The 19201-nt window shown below is 34.7% G+C and overlaps 2 protein-coding genes across 5 annotated transcripts; one reads left to right on the forward strand and one right to left on the reverse strand.

The window, feature by feature from the left end:
- Positions 1 to 4067: 4067 nt before the first annotated feature.
- On the forward strand, positions 4068 to 8426 carry LOC108343791 (4-diphosphocytidyl-2-C-methyl-D-erythritol kinase, chloroplastic). Its single transcript, XM_017582178.2, has 11 exons — positions 4068 to 4483; positions 4730 to 4825; positions 4909 to 4977; positions 5092 to 5196; positions 5287 to 5343; positions 5480 to 5680; positions 6194 to 6286; positions 6372 to 6471; positions 6729 to 6828; positions 7278 to 7363; positions 7974 to 8426. Exons 1-11 carry the CDS (start codon positions 4295 to 4297, stop codon positions 8069 to 8071), a joined length of 1194 nt encoding a protein of 397 aa, XP_017437667.1. The 5' UTR covers positions 4068 to 4294; the 3' UTR covers positions 8072 to 8426.
- Positions 8427 to 9587: 1161 nt separating this feature from the next.
- On the reverse strand, positions 9588 to 17825 carry LOC108344111 (uncharacterized). Of its 4 annotated transcripts, none has more exons than XM_052879187.1 (3): positions 17636 to 17825; positions 15992 to 16143; positions 9588 to 11669 (listed from the first exon to the last, which is right to left on the reverse strand). In XM_052879187.1, exons 2-3 carry the CDS (start codon positions 16039 to 16041, stop codon positions 9704 to 9706), a joined length of 2016 nt encoding a protein of 671 aa, XP_052735147.1. In that variant the 5' UTR covers positions 16042 to 16143; positions 17636 to 17825; the 3' UTR covers positions 9588 to 9703. The 4 variants fall into 4 exon arrangements, with proteins under 4 accessions (XP_052735147.1, XP_052735146.1, XP_052735148.1 ...); XM_052879186.1 differs by having other exon boundaries at positions 15992 to 16211; XM_052879188.1 differs by lacking the exon at positions 15992 to 16143 and having other exon boundaries at positions 17636 to 17823.
- Between the last annotated feature and the right edge of the window lie 1376 nt (positions 17826 to 19201).

Raw genomic sequence — 19201 nt, forward strand, 5'->3', positions numbered from 1 at the left:
TTCATATGGTACATAAGGAGAAGTACGTTAGTTACCGAACGGTGTTTAAAAATTACATAGTAATTGGTTTTTCTCTTCTTATTTTTCCGGACGGTTCATTTGGTACATTTAGTTTCTCTTCTTATTTTTCCTTACATAAATTGTTTGTTTGAGGGGGAGAACATTTTTTAGGGGGAGTACTTCTACTTGTTTTTTGCTTATGATAAAAAAGGGAGAGAAGAACAAACTCCTAGGGCAGTTACTAATAACCTGTTTGTAAGTTTATATTACACAAAGATGCTTTTAAACAAGGAATTTTTTATCATCATAAAAAAGGGGGAGATTGTTACCAATGTGGAGCATTGGTGTCTTGAAGTTAATTATTTTGATGATGCTACAAAGTGAACTATATGAAGACTCTTGCATTATGAAGTTTAAAAGCATTTTTGTATAAGAGAAGACACCAAGACCGAGCAGACAAAGACCGAACGGAATGCAGTAGTTGAAGGCTTGGAAGTGTATAGCAATTCAAGACCGAACGATCACTAAATGATACAGGCCGAACAATTGATGACCGAACGACTTCCAACAACAGACTGAACATGTGATGACAGTGATCAAACAAGGCATGACTGAACGGTTTAAGGCTTAACCAAGACCAAGTAGGTCGGATGCGATAGCGAGGAATGACTGAGACCGAGCAGCTAACACCGAACGTTGGAAAGATATAAGTAACCAAGACCGAACGACAAAAGGTGATAAGAGCTCAGGCTAAACATAGTTGAAGACCGAACAACAGGAGGCTGTGACAAATCAAACCGAGAGGCAGAAGATGAAGAACTCGGGCCGATCGATTGAAGAGTTAAAAATCCAAACTATTCCAAGTCTCGCATATAATCGATTATCACTCACAATAATCGATTATCACTGGCAGTTGTAATGCATCTTTTCATTTTCAGACCAGTAGGCTTTATATACCTTTGTCAAACACTTTAGAAAGTAACTCTGAGATTTTTGAGAATACAGTGTGATCTGAGGAAGTTCCAAAAAGCTAGTTCATTGCATTTCCTGGTCTCGTGAATAGGAAAAGCTCGTGCTTTGTAGGTTAAAGGTCAGAGCGGTTCTCTTCGAGTTGGCAACGCTGTTGTTCTTCTAGTTCGTTGGTCGAAGGAAAGTGTAGATTGATCGCTTCCGGTTCGTTGGTCGAAGGAAGCACCCTTCCGGTTCGTTCGTCGAAGGAAGGTTTTATCTTTCTGTTTCATTCACTCTATTGTAAATCTGTGACATAGGGATATGAGTTTTGGTTATCTTAAGCTTCTGTGCGTATGTAATGCAGAATTAATTCCTAGGGAGACAAGACATTGTAAACTAGTAGTTAAGGATAGGCTTTCTTCGTCGAGACATCGGGTTTTAAGTAATTTAGAAAGTGATATTAACATTAATGAAGAAGATGAATTCATATATGCATGAGAGGAAACTTGGTGAAATCTAAACCCCAACAACATATTCATCTCATATTTACAACATCATCCATTCACCCTTTCTATTTTTCTTTCAATTGGTCAAAATTGCATTCATGTTTACTTTTATAGCATTTGCATTCAAAATCACTAAATTGTTCTTTAAAAGTCTTAATTAGTTGGGTAATCACATAACTATTAAGTGTCGTGAGTCCTTTGGGATACGATACTTGGTCTTACCATTTTATATTACTTGATACAATTTGGTACACTTGCCGATATCTTAACAGTGTGCGAGAGGAAGAAGAGTAAGGAGCTCTTGGACTTTGAGAAGGGATTCTCAAAAGGTTTCTACAACAAGAATGTGTGGTTCTGTGTGTGCAGATATTTTCTTTTCTATCTTTGATTGTGAGTGGGAAATGTGTTTACATTGTGAGAGTGTGTTCACTGTAAAACCTTTGGTGTAATTCTCAAATCATTATAGTGAAATATCCTTCAATCTGAGGTTGATTGGAGGGTAACTGAATGTAGGCATTGAGGCCGAACCAGGATAAAAACCTTGTGTTTGTTCTTCTTTCCCTATCTCTTTTACTTTAAAGTGCATACGTGTTTACTTACATTCCAAGAAAGTTTAAAGATCATTCTAACTTTACAAAAAACTTTGAAAAACATTCATTTTTATAAATCATTAATTCACCCCCTCTTGGTGTTGAGAAACAAACCTCTTTATTTCTAACACAATCAATTTCCAAAATAATAATAATAATATTATTATTAATAATAATGATAACATTAATAAATAATATTACTATTAAAATTAATATAATAATGATTAGTATTTTTTTTAATTTTAAATTATAATTTAAATACATACTATATTGATTTCATATATATATATATATATTTATACCTCACACAATAATTATAATATAATAATAATAATAATATTACTATTAATTATTATAATAATATTATAATTATTACTATTTTTATTTTTTAATTTAAAATCACACCTTCAATATATACATGGAAATAATTAAATTTTTATTTTTATTAAATGTATATATATATTTTTATTAAATTTTTATTTTTATTAAATGTATATATACATGGAAATCACACCTTCATTAAATATTTTTTTTAATATCATATTCATCACATTATATATAAAATTTTATTAATTTTCTTTTTAAGTTGTCTCCTCTTCTTTAATCCAAAAATTACTACTATTTTATTTATTTGCTGGAATCATCTTCTCAGTCTGTGAAATAATGTTTCATTCCAAACACAGTTCAAAAGTTAAGGATGGGGATAAACAAAATGTTGGGAAGGAAAGAAGGTGTACCTCGAAATGCGGAGCAGAAACAGGCTGGTGGGATAGGATTATGAGGTTAGTTGCAGTACGTATCCACGTGATGTTTGCAGTCAATTTTAAATAAATGGAAATAAACCCTGAACAGTAAAATATTTATTTAATTTGTACACAGTTCTTAAATTTTTTTTTCAAATTACATTAATATTTCAATATTTTAAAACTTCATGTTAACAATTTTTATTTTAAAATTATATTATTACATATTTTTTTTATTGTATAAACATTATATAAGTTTCATAATTTTTGCCGAAAAAAATAATATAAGTTTCATTTAAACATTTTATAAAATATACTACAATAATACAAAATATAAAAAATATAAATAGTAAAGATATTATTATAATTTACACTTTTATATTATATATATATATATATATATTAATAAGAATTATTGGTACCACTACTCTTAATGAAGACCTAAATGTGTTAATTATTTATTAATTGATACTTAAATTCGTAGCAACGGATTACTAAAAGATCATATAATAACACAAATAAATAGATAATAGCTTAAATATATGTTTATTATTGTACGTTTATTTTCTTCCTAAAGGTATTTTTAAAACATGTAGTGTCAATCTTTACAACATTATATATATATATATATATATATATATATATATATATATATATATATATATATATATATATATATATATATATATATATATATATATAATTTTTATTTGCTGATTTAAAAGTTTTTGGTGAGTCTTTCTCTTCTTTTCTTCTTCTTTCCTCTCACAATTTGAATTTTGTCTTTTTAGTTATAAATAAAAAAGTTTGCACTAGTAACATTTTAATAAAAATGGAGAAGCCATCATCCATTACAGGATAAATCTAGTAGTTAGTACAAAGAATTGAAAACCAAGGAAAGGAATCCAATCTAATAAAGTATTTTGAGAGTTCATATAAAAGAAAAAGATATTAGAGAAAAAAAAATTGTAGGAAAATAATTTTAGAATTTTTACTTAATGTTAAACTGTGATAAATTCAAATAGAAAGAGAAAAGTTGACTAATTTTTATTTTATTCCTCATAACATTTGAAAATTTCATCATGCATTAACATCTGTTAATTTTACAAATTATGGGTTGAATTGGAGAAAATCACCAACTAATAATTTGTTAATGACTATTATTCTACTGGTAATTGTTATAGCTTTTATAATAAAAATATATAATTTTAAGTTTTAATATTTATATATATTAACTAAAATAACTTAGTGCTTCTTTAATCAGTCCCCCATTAAAGCCTGCTCTGCTACCCAGACTCTGAAAAAAACATGTAAAGAAGTAATTTGTCGGCTTTGACCGTTTGAATTAGAGTTTTAAAACAGTGTTTAAACCATTCTTAAGAATTTTTCCTACCGGCACAATTGAATTTGACCAGATTTTGTAGGAAGAATAAACGAACAAGAAGCGCTTTTTTTGACGTACCCAATCTGTAGCTGAATTGAAGTTCCGATCTTTCAACCACACATGGCTGCGTCTCACCTTCTTTGCAGTAGCTATGTCTTCCCCACTTCTCAAAACTCCTTCAGAAGTAGCCATTTTTCTCAATTCAGACCAAATGGGTCATCCACTTTTCATTCTAAGCTTCGGTTTCAGAGACCTCACTTGGTTAGAGCCATGGTTTCCGATTCCAATACTTCTAAGAGACAAGTAGAGGTTACATATTTTGCTCCCCCAATTTCTTTTTTCTTATGCTTTTGACTGATTGAAGTTTCAGTAGTGTTGTTTGTGTAGAAATACGTTTGTTTAGGGATAAAGTTTGAAAATTTTTTTTAGTGTGTTATGCTTTGGATCGAAGTTTCAGTGTGGTTGTTTGTGTATAATAACATTTGTTTTAGGGTTGAATTTTGCTTTTCAACAGATGTTTTTAAAAAATTTCTGATCTTTTGTTGGTGAGATTAGATTGTGTATGACCCTGAAGCAAGGATTAACAAGTTGGCTGATGAAGTGGACAGGGAAGCTCCCCTTTCTAGGCTTACTTTGTTCTCTCCTTGCAAGGTAACCACCTTCCCCGTGCTTTTTCTTGGAGGCTACCCAAATTTGGTTGTTTTGTGTTGAAATTGCTACCCTTTATTCTGCAGATAAATGTTTTCTTGAGAATAACAAACAAGAGGGAAGATGGGTATCATGACTTGGCATCCCTTTTTCATGTAAGAGGTTATGACAATTTGGCAACTACCTCAGTGCTCTCTTATTTCATTTACCTTTTAATATGGTTTATGCATTCTTGAGCATGTCTTACTTGCATTTTTGGAGTCTTTCAGGTGATAAGTCTAGGTGACATAATTAAGTTCTCTTTGTCACCTTCAAAAACCAAGGATAGTCTATCAACCAATGTGTCTGGGGTGCCCCTTGATGATAGAAATCTGGTACTAATGTTTCCCTTCTCATTCTTTTCTTCTTCTGGTCATTTATCTGTTCAGATTCCAGAATGTTATATTGAAATTCTCTTTTAACAGATTATTAAGGCGCTTAACCTTTATAGGAAGAAGACTGGTAGTGACAAGTTCTTTTGGGTACGAAGTAACGATGTTTATTCTCTTCCTATTTTACCATTTTTAATTGAAAGCTGCATGCTTCTTTCTTTTCATATAATAAACTCAACTTACTCCAAGATTTCATGTGTATAAGGTATATTCATGTTGTTTTCAGATTCATCTGGATAAACGCGTGCCTACTGGGGCAGGGCTTGGGGGTGGAAGTAGCAATGCTGCAACTGCACTATGGGCAGCAAATCAATTCAGTGGTTGCCTTGCTTCAGAGAAAGAACTCCAAGAATGGTCAAGTGAGATTGGATCAGATATTCCCTTCTTTTTCTCTCAGGGAGCAGCCTATTGCACTGGTCGAGGAGAGGTTAGTCAAAAAATTAGGTACCTTCCATTCGCAATTTGCTTTCTTATTTATTGTTACATCTTGCTGTCCGGATTCACCATGTATGTCACCAATTGATATTGATAATATTTCAAAATTCTGATTGGATCCTATAATTGTGAAGGGATTTATGTCACTTCCTAGAATACAGCTTAAAGAGTCATGGTATAAAACTTTGATATTATTGTATGTAAGATGGCCAAGTGAATCCAGCATTTACCATTGTTGGTTCAGATCGCCAAGATTGATCTTTATTACTGAAACCTTTAATAATTTAGTACAGACACCAGATCATTTTTGTCATGGATGGAAAGGAATTTGTCTGTTCCTAAAATATTTAATGTGAAGTGATTTATGTAACTATTGTGTTCGACTGTGTCTAAGAATTCCCATGCATTTATAACCTTTTAACCATTTGCAGGCAGCTAAACTTATATTCAAGATGATTTCCCTTTCATTGTATTTTATTCAAGATTTTTTCTTTCACCTGTGCAGGTTGTTCAGAATATTCCTCCACCAGTATCTCTGGACGTTCCAATGGTTCTCATAAAGCCCCCAGAAGCATGTTCGACTGCAGAAGTCTACAAGGTATCTGTCTTTTCGGAGTATTAATGAAATTATACCCCCGTCCCCCAACTTTTAGTCCCAAATTTAACAACTTCCAATGGTACAGCGTCTACGTTTGGACCAGACTAGTAATGTTGATCCTTTAACATTGTTGGACAAGATCTCAAAAATTGGAATCTCACAAGATGTTTGTATTAATGATTTAGGTATGCTTTTATCTATGTATTTTCTCACTTTTCCTTTGATTTGATTTTATTGAATGCAAGTTGTACATAATTCTATGAGATCTACAATGATGGTAAATAGCACAACTGATATTCTACTATTCTATTTTCATTATATAATTGTATGTACAATTTACTCCAATCATTGGCACAGTTATATTTGATTCTCATTGAAGTTCTGTTCTGGTGCTTTTGACTTTAATTTTCTTTTCATGTTTTCCTTTTTCCTTCATCTCCAGAACCTCCCGCGTTTGAAGTTCTCCCATCTCTCAAAAGACTGAAGCAGCGCATTAGTGCAGCTGGTCGTGGAGAATATGGTGCTGTTTTTATGTCAGGAAGGTGAAAACACTCGAAAACCTATTATTCTTTAATATCTAGACTGTCATTTTTGTATAAGTCATAGAAACATGCTAGAGCTGGCCCCAGGCACAAATATATTGTGTGTTTGTTTCCAAAGGTTTCTCCACACCCTTTGTATGTGATACTAATCCCTTCTGCCACAGAGCAATGCTGTTAGTCACTCTTCACAATTATTATCTCCTGTTCCTCCATATTTATCCCTTTATATTCCATTCAGAAATATGAGAGAATAAGGTTTTTCATCCTCTATTTTCTACAATTCTTTTATAATCAATTCTATCAAAGGTTATACATAAAAGTAAACTGAGGTATTAATTCTTCTGAAGTGGTCAATATTTTTCTTGATCTTCTTTCTTTTAGTTGTAATATGGAGTCTGATTTGAAAAGATGCAATCATTTTATATGCTGTCTGAATACATCTCATGCAGTGGAAGCACCATTGTTGGAATTGGCTCTCCTGATCCTCCACAATTTGTTTATGATGATGATGAATACAAAGATGTGTTCTTATCAGGTAAGCTTTGATAAATTAAACTTGAAAGTAGAAAATTACATCCATGTTTGATATATTGAAGCTCTAGTTCCATGTGCAGACATCCATTATCCAGAAGCTGAAATGAGTAATTCTACGTTACTTATGATTTGGAAAGTGGGAAATGCATTTTTACCTGTTCACATTGGCTAATTTTACTTATATAGCATATAAGAATGTGCAGAGGTGCAACATGCATTTCATCTGCAAAATGAGTTGTCATCAGAAACATAAATCCCTTACAATATTATTTTAATTTGAAAAGTTAACTAAGGTCAATTCAAATGCCCCTGTTGAATGAAGTCCTTAAAAGTTCTTCTCTAACTGCATTAACTGAAAGGGTTAATTTTATTTCAGCACTCAATGAAGTATTAATTTTATTTCTAATTTAAACTATATCATTGTTAATGTATATGCACCAGATAAAAGTAATGCATTTACTGGGAAAAGGTTATTTTAGTGAAACTATTTCAACAAGTGTATGCATTTTATATTACCAAGAAGTTAAGTACATATATTTATTAGATGGTGTTTTAGAACGAGCTTATGATGGATTTTGATTTTGATGTGAATTTCTCACCGTCATTTGCAGATGCCTATTTTCTCACTAGGGAGGCAAACCAGTGGTATCAAGAACCTGCTTCAAATCCTTCTTCTGCCTCTGCTTCTGTTGTTTCAGACTCTGTTTAAGCATATGGTCTTTCAAGATAAGAAGACAGTAATGCAGAATTGCATTATCTTGTCTTTTTCTCCTGCATCATTCAATGATGTAAAAATTAAGTTTTGCAATTTAACTGCTGGGAAACAATAAAGTTAGAGAGATAATCGGTTGAATAAATATTAAGGAGGGCTTCTAAGAAGTAACAATGTCCGAATAATTTGTCGTGGTTATTAGCAATTATTCAGAGACCCCAAAAATTAATGTTGCAAGTTAAAGATGATCTTAGTTTGTTTCAAAGTTGGATGGTCTTTTTGATTTTTGAATCACTTAATGTAATTAACATTGGAATGTTTATATGGTGAAAATTTGATTTTTGATATTTTACCTGCACAGAATACTTGACAATTTTCTCTTTGCAATCCCTTTTTCCAGCTGGTATTAGCTTGGTGGGAAGTAGTATACATACGATATAAATGTAGAAATATTTATCAGAAGGTTAAATAAATGGTTCATGAACTACTAGTAAAATAAAATATAAAATATGAAATAAAATCTAAATATATAGTTATAAATATATGATATTAATAAAATAATAAAAAACTTATTTAATTATATTCAGCATACAATCAATTTTATACAACAATAAAAAAATAAAATAAAATAGCATAAACGTGGGATAGGTAGTCCAGCCAGAAATGCAAATAAACTCATTTTCTCATTATCCAAATTCATTTGATATATATATATATATATATATATATATATATATATATATATATATATATATATATATATATATATATATGCTTTAAAGGTTTTTTTTTTAGATGCCAATCTGGCATCCTATTGAAATTGAATGCTACAGTATGCGGATATGTTGGTCGTCTATATATTAACACAGAATACGCCACCAATAACTCACTACAATCCTTCTATTAAACATATTATTGATGAAAATTTATTGAAAAAACACCACATTATACAAATATCTCTCGTAGATGAACTTCCACAAAATTTTAATTGTTTTTATTCCAATGTGTATCGTAACTATATCTATTTTCAAACCCGTCATATAAAAGAATTTACCTTGGCTTAAAAAACTTCATTACACAATTTATCATTGAACTATTATCATTGCCGAAATTGACCACTTGAAATATCTCTATCTAAATTTAAAACATTCCGTTTTCACTTTAGTGATCCGTTTTGGGATAAGATATTCATAAAATACATGAAAAATTAAAAGTTGTAAAATGAAAATGAAAAGGTGATAAAATTAAGAAAATAATAATTATTAAATGATAAATTTAATAATTGAACCTTTGAAAAAATGTACCACTTGCCACTACACTGTCATAGGACTGGGGAATCATGGAATATGAGATGTTATCAGACATTCCACGGCTCTACCCAGTTTATACAGTGTCCTTTTGAGGCTGCAGTATAACTAAAATATCCGGTTTTGGACGTGGAAAACTTTTAGGTTTGAAAGTGAATTGTGCATGCGACGGTGAAGTGTACAGTGCATGTGAAATTCGACGCCTGTTTTTCACGGAAAGCTTACGACCAACATCATATGAACTATAGCATCATAAGAACAAACATCAAATCCACACATTTTTTGGTCTTTTTTTTTATTCATTTGATTTCTCCCCTCTACTCTACAGGGAGGGAGAAGAAACAAACTGTCTCGGTAAACTAAAAAGATCTTTCCCTTCAAATGGAGAACTCCATTCCCGAGAACCTGATGTTTCAGCAGGAGATACTCCACCATCTTGCAATCCAGGCAAGGGAACAATGCTACCATTAGAGGGTAATGATCTAATTGCTGGCTGAGGAACCACACCAGAAGCATTTGAGCCGTATAGAGCACTACTCTTTGTAAAAGGTGAAAGCCCAAGCAATAATGCATTAGACCTAGGTGGAGATAAGCCTCTATCCAAGGACCAGTCAATGTTGGTATAATCAAATTGCATTGACCCACCAGTGCTCCAGTCTACTGGAGAAGTTGACCCTGAAGTTGCTGCAGATCCCAGCCCAGAAAAGAGTCCAAGAGAAGAAGCAGCAGCAAGCGTTGGAGACGCAGCCATTGTTCTATTCCATAGGCTACTCCCTCGGTTGGTTGCTTGCAGATCTACCGAACTGCTATTGCCAGCCACAAACTGTTGAGGAGGCTGACCCTGAAGTTGGTGGTACATTTGATTAGAACTGAAATAGTTTGAACTGAGGCTTTTAGAGCTAGGAGTGTGAGACATAAAGCCATTGGACTTCATAACTTCTACACTGTTAGTTGGATACCAACTGGCAGCTATTCCAGGAGGAGAAGAACTCAAGCTGGCAGCTGGAATCTGCTTTGTATTAACAGTTTGAGGCCGCTGCATCACAATTACTGGCTCCTTAGCTTGACCAGGTTGAAGGATCTTATAATCACCTCCAACAGCCACATAAGAAGCTTCTGTCTTAGAAGGTGTTGGTGACACTTGTAATGGTGATGCCAATGAGTAAGAAACCGAAGGATTAGATCCTGCACTTGGCCACCTCTTGTCAGCTGGTATTGAAGCTTGTTGAGGCTTTGCCCAATCAGACTTGGATTGGATTCTCTTAAGAGGCTGCATAGGTTTGTTGCTGGATTCCGCAGACCCTCCAGTAACTGCTTGCTTGGTATAGTTAAAATCCTTTTCATCTTTTTTGAGTTGATTCGGAGAAAGAATGGGTTTAGACTGTGGCCTAGCATTTTGATTCACAACTCCTGTCTGCTTACCATCAAATGAAGGAGGATCACCAACTTCATCTGGCTTTGGTGGACCAGATGGTCGATCCATCTTCAATTCTCTCAAAGACTCTGCAGCCTTGTCAAGATCACCCTCACAGGCAACAACTGCTCTTTCAACCTCCTGTTTTGAGAAACTGAACTTGATTTCTAGGTCTGCAATCTGAGCCAGTTCTTCTGATATATCAATTTTCAAATTACTCCCACTTATATTTGCATCTTTATGATTATCTGCTTCTTCACCACCTTCAAAGAGCCATGCTACTGATTCCTCAACCCTTCCTTCATTCAGTATCAATGCTACTGTTGCACGGTCGTGAGAAAATCCCATTGCCACAAGCTGTTGAGCAAGTGCCTCTAGTTTCCTTGACATAATATATCCACTGCAACGATCATGCAACTCTTGTGCCCGTCTTTCCTTCTGCCGTTGATGTTTCTTTTCATTCTTCTGGCGAATTTTCTCTCGTTTGTCATTATCCGCTCCTGGAACTGCCTCCAGTCGAACAGGAGGATTAGAAGATTTCTCTTTATGGTCCTCGGACTCACCAGACCAACTACCATTGTTAGAAACAGAATCATACTCCACACCAGCTACCACTGAGCCAGTAGGATGTTCATCTGTCTCATCTATATTCCGAAAACGACCATTTGATTGTACTTGGGAAGTAGATGCCGGTTGCATCTCCAAAGTATGGAATGTTCCCAATAAAGGGTTGTATGCACTAGCTGGTACACCAGCTACTGCATTAGCAGATCCTGAAGACTTGGCAACAGGCTTCTGACCTTCTTTGCCTGCCTTTTTGTCTTTAGACTTAGATTTGGAAGGAGACATCTTTTTAGTAAAAAAGAATATGTCCCTGAAAAATAGAAGAGAAATAATCAGATTAAATTGTTTTTAGTGAACTAAGAAATTACTATAGAAGCAATATTATAGGCATCAACAAAATAAAAAAAATAAAAAAATCACATCTACTAGACAACATTTTGTTAACATCAATACCATCATGCATATGGATCTGTTTGCAAACAATCAAGTGCTTTAAGGATTACAGGATGACAACAGAACCCAGTTTAAACTACTACCAACTACAGAAGGAAAAGGAAAACAGAGGGCGAGTAACCAATAAAAAAATATAATTCAACAAAACCAAATGGATTATATTTATCCTTAAAAGAAGTTTCCTCCAGAAGAAACTGCTTTTCTGTCCCCTGAATATTTGTGGCATGCATAGATTGAGTTCAAACCATGGTAGTTGAATCACGTATCTGAGAGCTTATTTTTCTTATTGCGTATGGTAAGATTCGCAAACATGTAAAAAACGTAACATGCAAGACATACTGAAAGGTTTCCAATAAAGAAACCTAATCAATTCTCACTGACACACAAAGATATGATTCAAGAACTCTGTATAACCTCTCTGGTATTATTAGACAATAGAAGAATACAAGAATAGACGCAATGATGGAAGCCTAACCTCCCCCAACAGGACTAACAGTCCTGTTCAAAATACACCAAACGTCCCCAAAGATCCCTTCTACAACTATCGCTCTCCTATTTATACACATATTCCCGCCTTTGTCTAACTCAAAACAGTTAGAGAACTAACCTTTCCTTCTCCTCTCATATACTAATAATCTTCTATCATTACCCCCCGCCTTCAACAACCTTGTCCCCAAGGTTGAACTCGGGATACTGATCCTGAATAGTTGTTGTATCTTCCCATGTAGCTCCCTCTTTGCCCCCTTGTTGCCACTGCACCAAAACTTGGTGTAATATCTCCTCGCCCTGCTGAATTTGCCTCCTGTCTAAGACTCTTATTGGCCAGAAACTCGGTCCCTCTGCTTGCAACTCCTCAGGCAACTCCTTTTCGACCCTTTTATCCCCCACAGCCTTCTTTAATTGGGAAACGTGGAACACCGAGTGAATCTTGGCTGTTTCTGGTAGCTTGAGTCTAAATGCCACCTGTCCCACTTGTTGTAATACTTGAAATGGACCAAAGTATCGTGCGGATAACTTTGGATGAAGACGAGTTGGCATTGAAACTTGTCGGTGTGGTCTGATCTTTAAATAGACCTAATCATCCACTTTTATGTCCACCTCTCTCCTTCTCTTGTTGGCCTGTTGTGCCATTAAGTCTTGGGCCTGTTTAAATGAAATCTCAGCTGCTTAAGTGCTTCGTCACGTGTCATCAAATCTTGCGCCACCGCTTCTACAGGTGTTTCACCGGGAACGAATCTGCTGAATGATGGAGGACTCCTGCCATACACTGTTTCAAATGGCGTGCATCTTGCAGACCCTTGGTAGCTGGTGTTATACCAGAACTCTGCCCAAGGCAACACAACATACCAATTCTTCGGCTGTTCGGAGCAAAAACAGCGTAAATACCCTTCAACTATCCTGTTAACCACCTCCGTCTGCCCATCCGTCTCAGGATGATAGGTGGTGCTCATTTTGAGCTGAGTGCCTTGCGCCTTGAATATCTCCTTCCAAAATATGCCCAAAAACAACGGGTCTCGATCACTTACGATGGAAACTGGAATGCCATGCAGTTTAATGATTTCCCTGGTGAATATCTCGGCTACGATTTTAGCTGAGAAGGGATGTTTCAACGCCACAAAATGGGCATACTTGCTCAATCTATCTACAACTACCAAGATAGCATCATATCCTTGCAATTTGGGCAGTTTCACAATAAAATCCAAGCTTATCTCCTCCCACACAGCTTGAGGTATTGGTAATGGCTGTAATAACCCCTGAGGAGATGTTGTCATGTATTTATGTTGCTGACACACAGCACAACTAGCAACATACTCTGTAATCATCTTCTTCATGCCTACCCAATGCAAGGATTGGGCTATCCTTCGGTACGTCCTGTACACACCCGAATGCCCCCCCGTCTTGGTCACGTGGAATTCAGCAAGTAATTTGAGAATCCATGCCAAACTCGCAGATAACACCATCCTCCCCTTGTAATGCAGCCTATCACTCTCCAAGGTATACGAGGCATGCGAGTTGGGATCCTTCTGTAGGTCGGCTATCAATTTTTTTAATGTCTCGTCCTCCTCCACTTCTTTTAAAAGTTCCTGGAAATCTGGCCAGAACAGCTTGGATATCGCCTGAAGCTCTTTCTCCTCCGCTCTGTTGAGCCAACTAAGAGGCTCCTCTCCATCGAAGGTCGGCAACTCCACCCTCTTCCACCAAGGTTTCTGGTCCATCCCTCTATCGCTAGTTCCTTCATTTTCATTTCTCCCCACAACTTGATGTTGATTGTCTTTCATCGAGCTGTCATCCGAACTTCCCTCCGTTTGATTGCCACGCGTACCCAAAACCGTCATAATTTGTTGTAGGTCTCGTCGTACCGTCGCCGATTCAGCCTTCATTCCCTCCATCGTAATCTCAATGGCCTCCAATCTTGCCTCGGTAGCATTCGCCATTTCTCACGTTGCGTAACTTCTCACCCAATTTGGATTCGACAGGTCGGACCAAATTGATAGGTTTCCAATCAAGAAACCTAATCAATTCTCACTCTGACACACAAAGATATGACTCAAGAACAGTGTATAAACTCTATGGTATTATTAGACAATAGAAGAATACAAGAATAAACGCAATGATGGAAGCCTAACCTCCCCCAATAGGAATAACAGTCTTGTTCAAAATACACCAAACGTCCCCAAAGATCCCTTCTACAACTAACGCTCTCCTATTTATACACATATTCCCGCCTTTGTCTAACTGTCAAAACAGTTAGAGAACTAACCTTTCCTTCTCCTCTCATATACTAATAATCTTCTATCACATACAAAAATGTAGAGATGTAATTAACAACAACAATCACATTAAAACAGAGTGGTTGTATAGTGGATAAATTAAGTTAATATTATAATGGTTGGATTGGGTTAGGTTGTATAGTAGTTTTAGATGGAGTCACCATTTACTTATTGGGCTTTAAAATGTTTTAAACAAAATAGGCTAAAATTTTAGGTTAAAAATGGGTCCCAATTCCAACCCACTAAAACCCTAAGGTTGTCATTACTCACAGACGCACACGATGCCGGCATGAGTGTCACTGCAGTGAGTAGCTACCATAGAGGTGCCACTGTTGCAAGGTCTGTTGGCTTCTTCTCCCTCATCAGCGAAGGGATTGAGGCATGCGGCAAGAGGCGCCATTGCGAGAGACGTTGTTACAAGAGTTGTTGTAGCAAGAGTAGCCATCGTGGGAGGTGCCAGCATGAGAGGTGCCACTGCGAGTAACATCTCTGTCCATGGATGCTACGATTCAAGCTACGATTCGGGGTGATTCGAAGCGATTCAGAATTTGAATCATACGATATGAACAAGATACGGGAGCAAAAAACGAGTAGCCAAGCAATTCATATAGGTGGAGAATCATATCGTATCTTACAATTTGTATCGTGTTTCATACGATACTTACTACAATGGTTCAGACATAGATTCTCAAATGTTCTTGTTGCATTGGTTAGCAGTTTCCTTCTCTGGAATAACTTATTTATGTCCATGACGATCTCTGTAAATTTTAATGAGAACTAAAGGATTCAAACAATGCAAAATCTATTTGACGACCAAAAATAATGCTCTCTACAGAAGCACATTACAGAGCATGAAAATTGCATTGCTACCATTTTAAAAAACCAGAACGAAAAGCAAGAGTCAATAATTTGTTTCAATCTAAGTATTGAAAGAATGGAATCTAATAGTGATTAGTGCACAAATTGTATACAGATGCAACTACAGTGCTTTAATCAGGAAAAATTAAAACAATTAAAATTTTAAAACAACCAAAACAATACAAGGATCTCTCCACACTTTGTAACCCTTATCCCAACCAAAGTAGATAATTTGTTGTGTAAATTCCACATACACCCCCAGAAGTTTTTTAAAATTACAGTTACACTCCAACTATTTTAAAATCCTACACAAACCTCCACTTTGCTTTTAAAACATTACACTGACGTCCCTTTTTAATCACACATGCATCACTTAAATTTTTAAGAAACATTACACTTACACCCCCTAAAAGGGGGGCCATTGTAAGGATAGAAAAAGGGGGTGAGTGTGATTCGAGAAAACCTGAGGAGATAGTACTACAACTTGTTTAATCAAGTATAGAAAGGATGGAAACTGATAGAGTTCAGGAATCACGTAATCTAACAAAACCTGTTTGAGTAACGTAGGATATTTGAGAGGCCATGAACCGTTGCATCCATTCCTTAGACACTACTTCCTTTGCTTCTCTCTACTCTTCTCTTGTTTAATGTTTCTCCATAGCTTACAACAGAATTTCCCTCCAATTCTACCCCATGGCCGAGCTGGCAGTCAGTTACCACCAATCAGGCCAATTCCCTAGCAATATCCCCTACATATCCTTGTATACACCCTAACAATAAAAGATTTCCTAACAAATAAATAACTCAACACGCAGATACAACTACAGCACTTCAATCAGGTACTGGTACAATAATATCAAAATTTTCAACAAAATATAAAGAACCAATAACAAAGATCCACTGAAACATTTCTCCCCTTATTTTGAAACCTAAGTGCAATAAATCAAGTTTCCAACAGGTCATAATTCCCATATACTTAACCTTCTACTACCATAAAAGATATACAATACAGGTCGGTCACCAAACAAAGGAAGGTACAAATATAGCATACTTGTCAAGTTCAATAAATATCGACATTCATTGCAGCTAAGCCTTAGAAGACCCAGCGCCATTCTATTTAGTCTTAGTCCTAACATCATCCAATATTACTAATCTATTACCACACCTTCCTCTTCTGTACAGAATATTATGATGAAAATGAGGAAATTAGCAATTAGAATAGGACTACATGTCGTCAGTGGACTTCCCCGCAGTATATTGATATGTTGAAGGAACACTAACTTAAACAAAAATCACAAAATCAGAGTTATAAGTATTTGATTCATATTCTATTTTGGCACGCCCCCATGTAAATTTGGATAGACTAAATCAAATTATATACTTAACCTTCCACTCTTACTAACTATTTAATAGTTACCTTCAATCCCTTTTACTATGAAAATAAAACAAGACAATCTGAGCAGGATAAAAACATTACACACTCCTATTGCGGTAAAGTTCATCCCGAATTAAAAAACGAAGAAAACGATATTCCAACTTAAGCAAAGATCGTTAGAGTCAACTTAAACACCGATAAGCAATTAATTAATACAGTAGTTTCAGTACTATACTAATGAAAGGCAGACACCTAAATATGTAACCTGCCTGCAACAAAGATAGCATTATCAGATACAGCAACACATACAATCAGTTGCACACAAACTCAACCACCAACATAGTCGTAATAGAACAAGCACATCATATAGTAAGGAAAAATATGAAAAAAATCATATTATCAACTACAGCTTATCCAATGCTACTAATTAAAGCCATTATTGTTGTTTCAGTCTTTAGAACATATTGCCGACGTGCACCCAGTACAGCACAATCAAAATCAGCAACACAAGCCAAAATTCACAGCAAATCCCGACCAAGGATCCATCAACAACAAAACCAAACTCAGACCAAATCCAAACGCGTCCCCGAAATTCCGATTCCAAAAATTCGAATAACCACTGAATGCTGAATGCAAATCGCGAAATTCCACAATTGCGAAAGCAAAAGAAAAATACAACTTAAACAACTGAAACCAAACATTAGAGTTTAATTGGCAAATTTTTTTTTATAATTATGGTTGAGCTTAAAAGGAAAAAAACTATGGAGAGAATTGAGAAGCAGAGGAAGAAGAAGAAGAAGAAAGAGAAAAAGAAAGAACCTGAGAATCAAGCTGTAGAACGGGAAAACGGTCGGGAACTTAGAGCGAGAACGAGAGAGATAGGTTTTTCGATGTTAAAAGTGAAATTGGGGGAATTAGGGTTTTGATTCAATGAAACTGAAGAGATCCGAAATTTTGCGAAAAGAGAAATGAAAAATTGTCAATATCCTAATAACGAAGCATATATAGTGAGGTTCAGTTGCTTTTTTCTATGCTCTATTGAAAAAGTGTCTACCTTCTTTCTCTTATATCTCAAATAATAATTATAAAAAAAATTATTTGCTTTTAAATTTTACATTTACTTTTTTATGTTTTGTCTTGTTATTTTCTAATCTTAAGTTTTAAGCAAAGTCGTTTAAAAATCTTAAACTATCAATTATAAAGAAGACATTAGATGTAAGATTAAAGATAAGTTCAATTTAATTTATCTCACTTTAACACGAAATTTAATTTAAAATTTGAAATCAAATTTGACTTAATTTATGTTTGTGAACGCATGGTTAAGATGGATAATTCCACTAAATTCAAAATTATAATTATTTTACATATTATTTACCATACAAGAACAAAAATAATTGTATAAATTTAATATATAAAATATTCTACTATTATTTTTACTACTATTAATAATAATAATATTAATATACCAGTAATGATGGACAAAGGTGATACTAATTTATGTCCTATAATTAAATAATCCATTGTTATAATAAAGTTGTAATGCTACATGGTGACTTCACCTCATAAGTGTAATTGACTTTAATAATGAAGTATCTGAAAAACACTAGGAGGGTTTAAATAGTGTCAATAGAAAATTTTTCACAATTCTTCTAATATAATACGTTATCAAGTTCTTGAAATCTTCTTTTAAATAATCGTAGACTCGACTTAATAGGATTTTGCAATAACTACTTTTAGCGTGTTATTCAGAATATATATATTCCAACGTTTTATTAAGAACTTATTGGGAATAAAGCATGACCGTAGGTTTTTACAAGAGAATCGTTTAGGTAAGAGAAGAGAAAATTGCACAAGAAATTTTATATTGGTTCACTCCAACTAAGCTACGTCTAGTCTCCTCCGTAGAGGGTTCCACTATAATCTTCACCCGATTACAAATGAGTATTAGCACCACTCCTGGTACTCAGCAACTCAATCGAGATTTCCTTTGAGTATTCGCACCACTCCTGGTATTAAGTAACCCCACCGAGATTTTCTTTGAGTATTAGCATCACTCCTAGTACTCAGCAACCTTAGCCAAGATTTCCTTTGAGTTTTCGCACCATTCCTAGTACTTAGCAACCTTGCTAAGATTCCTCAACTCAAACAAAATTTAGTTGTAAGTATTTTAATTTTCTTCAAAATTGCAATCAACGATTGCTTACAGGTAGTTCAGACTATATTTCTCACAGAGAAGATTTGATTACAATACAAAGTAATTTAAACACTCATAGGTTTTTCTCTCATCTCTCTTACAATTGTAAGCAATATGACAATGAAACTTGAGAATATCTCTTAATCTTTTTCTCTTCTCTTCTCTTTTCTTTAGCTCAGATGTATTCTTTT

The sequence above is a fragment of the Vigna angularis genome, chromosome 6 (genome assembly GCF_016808095.1).
Source record: "Vigna angularis cultivar LongXiaoDou No.4 chromosome 6, ASM1680809v1, whole genome shotgun sequence".
NCBI classification, from domain to species: Eukaryota; Viridiplantae; Streptophyta; class Magnoliopsida; order Fabales; family Fabaceae; genus Vigna; species Vigna angularis.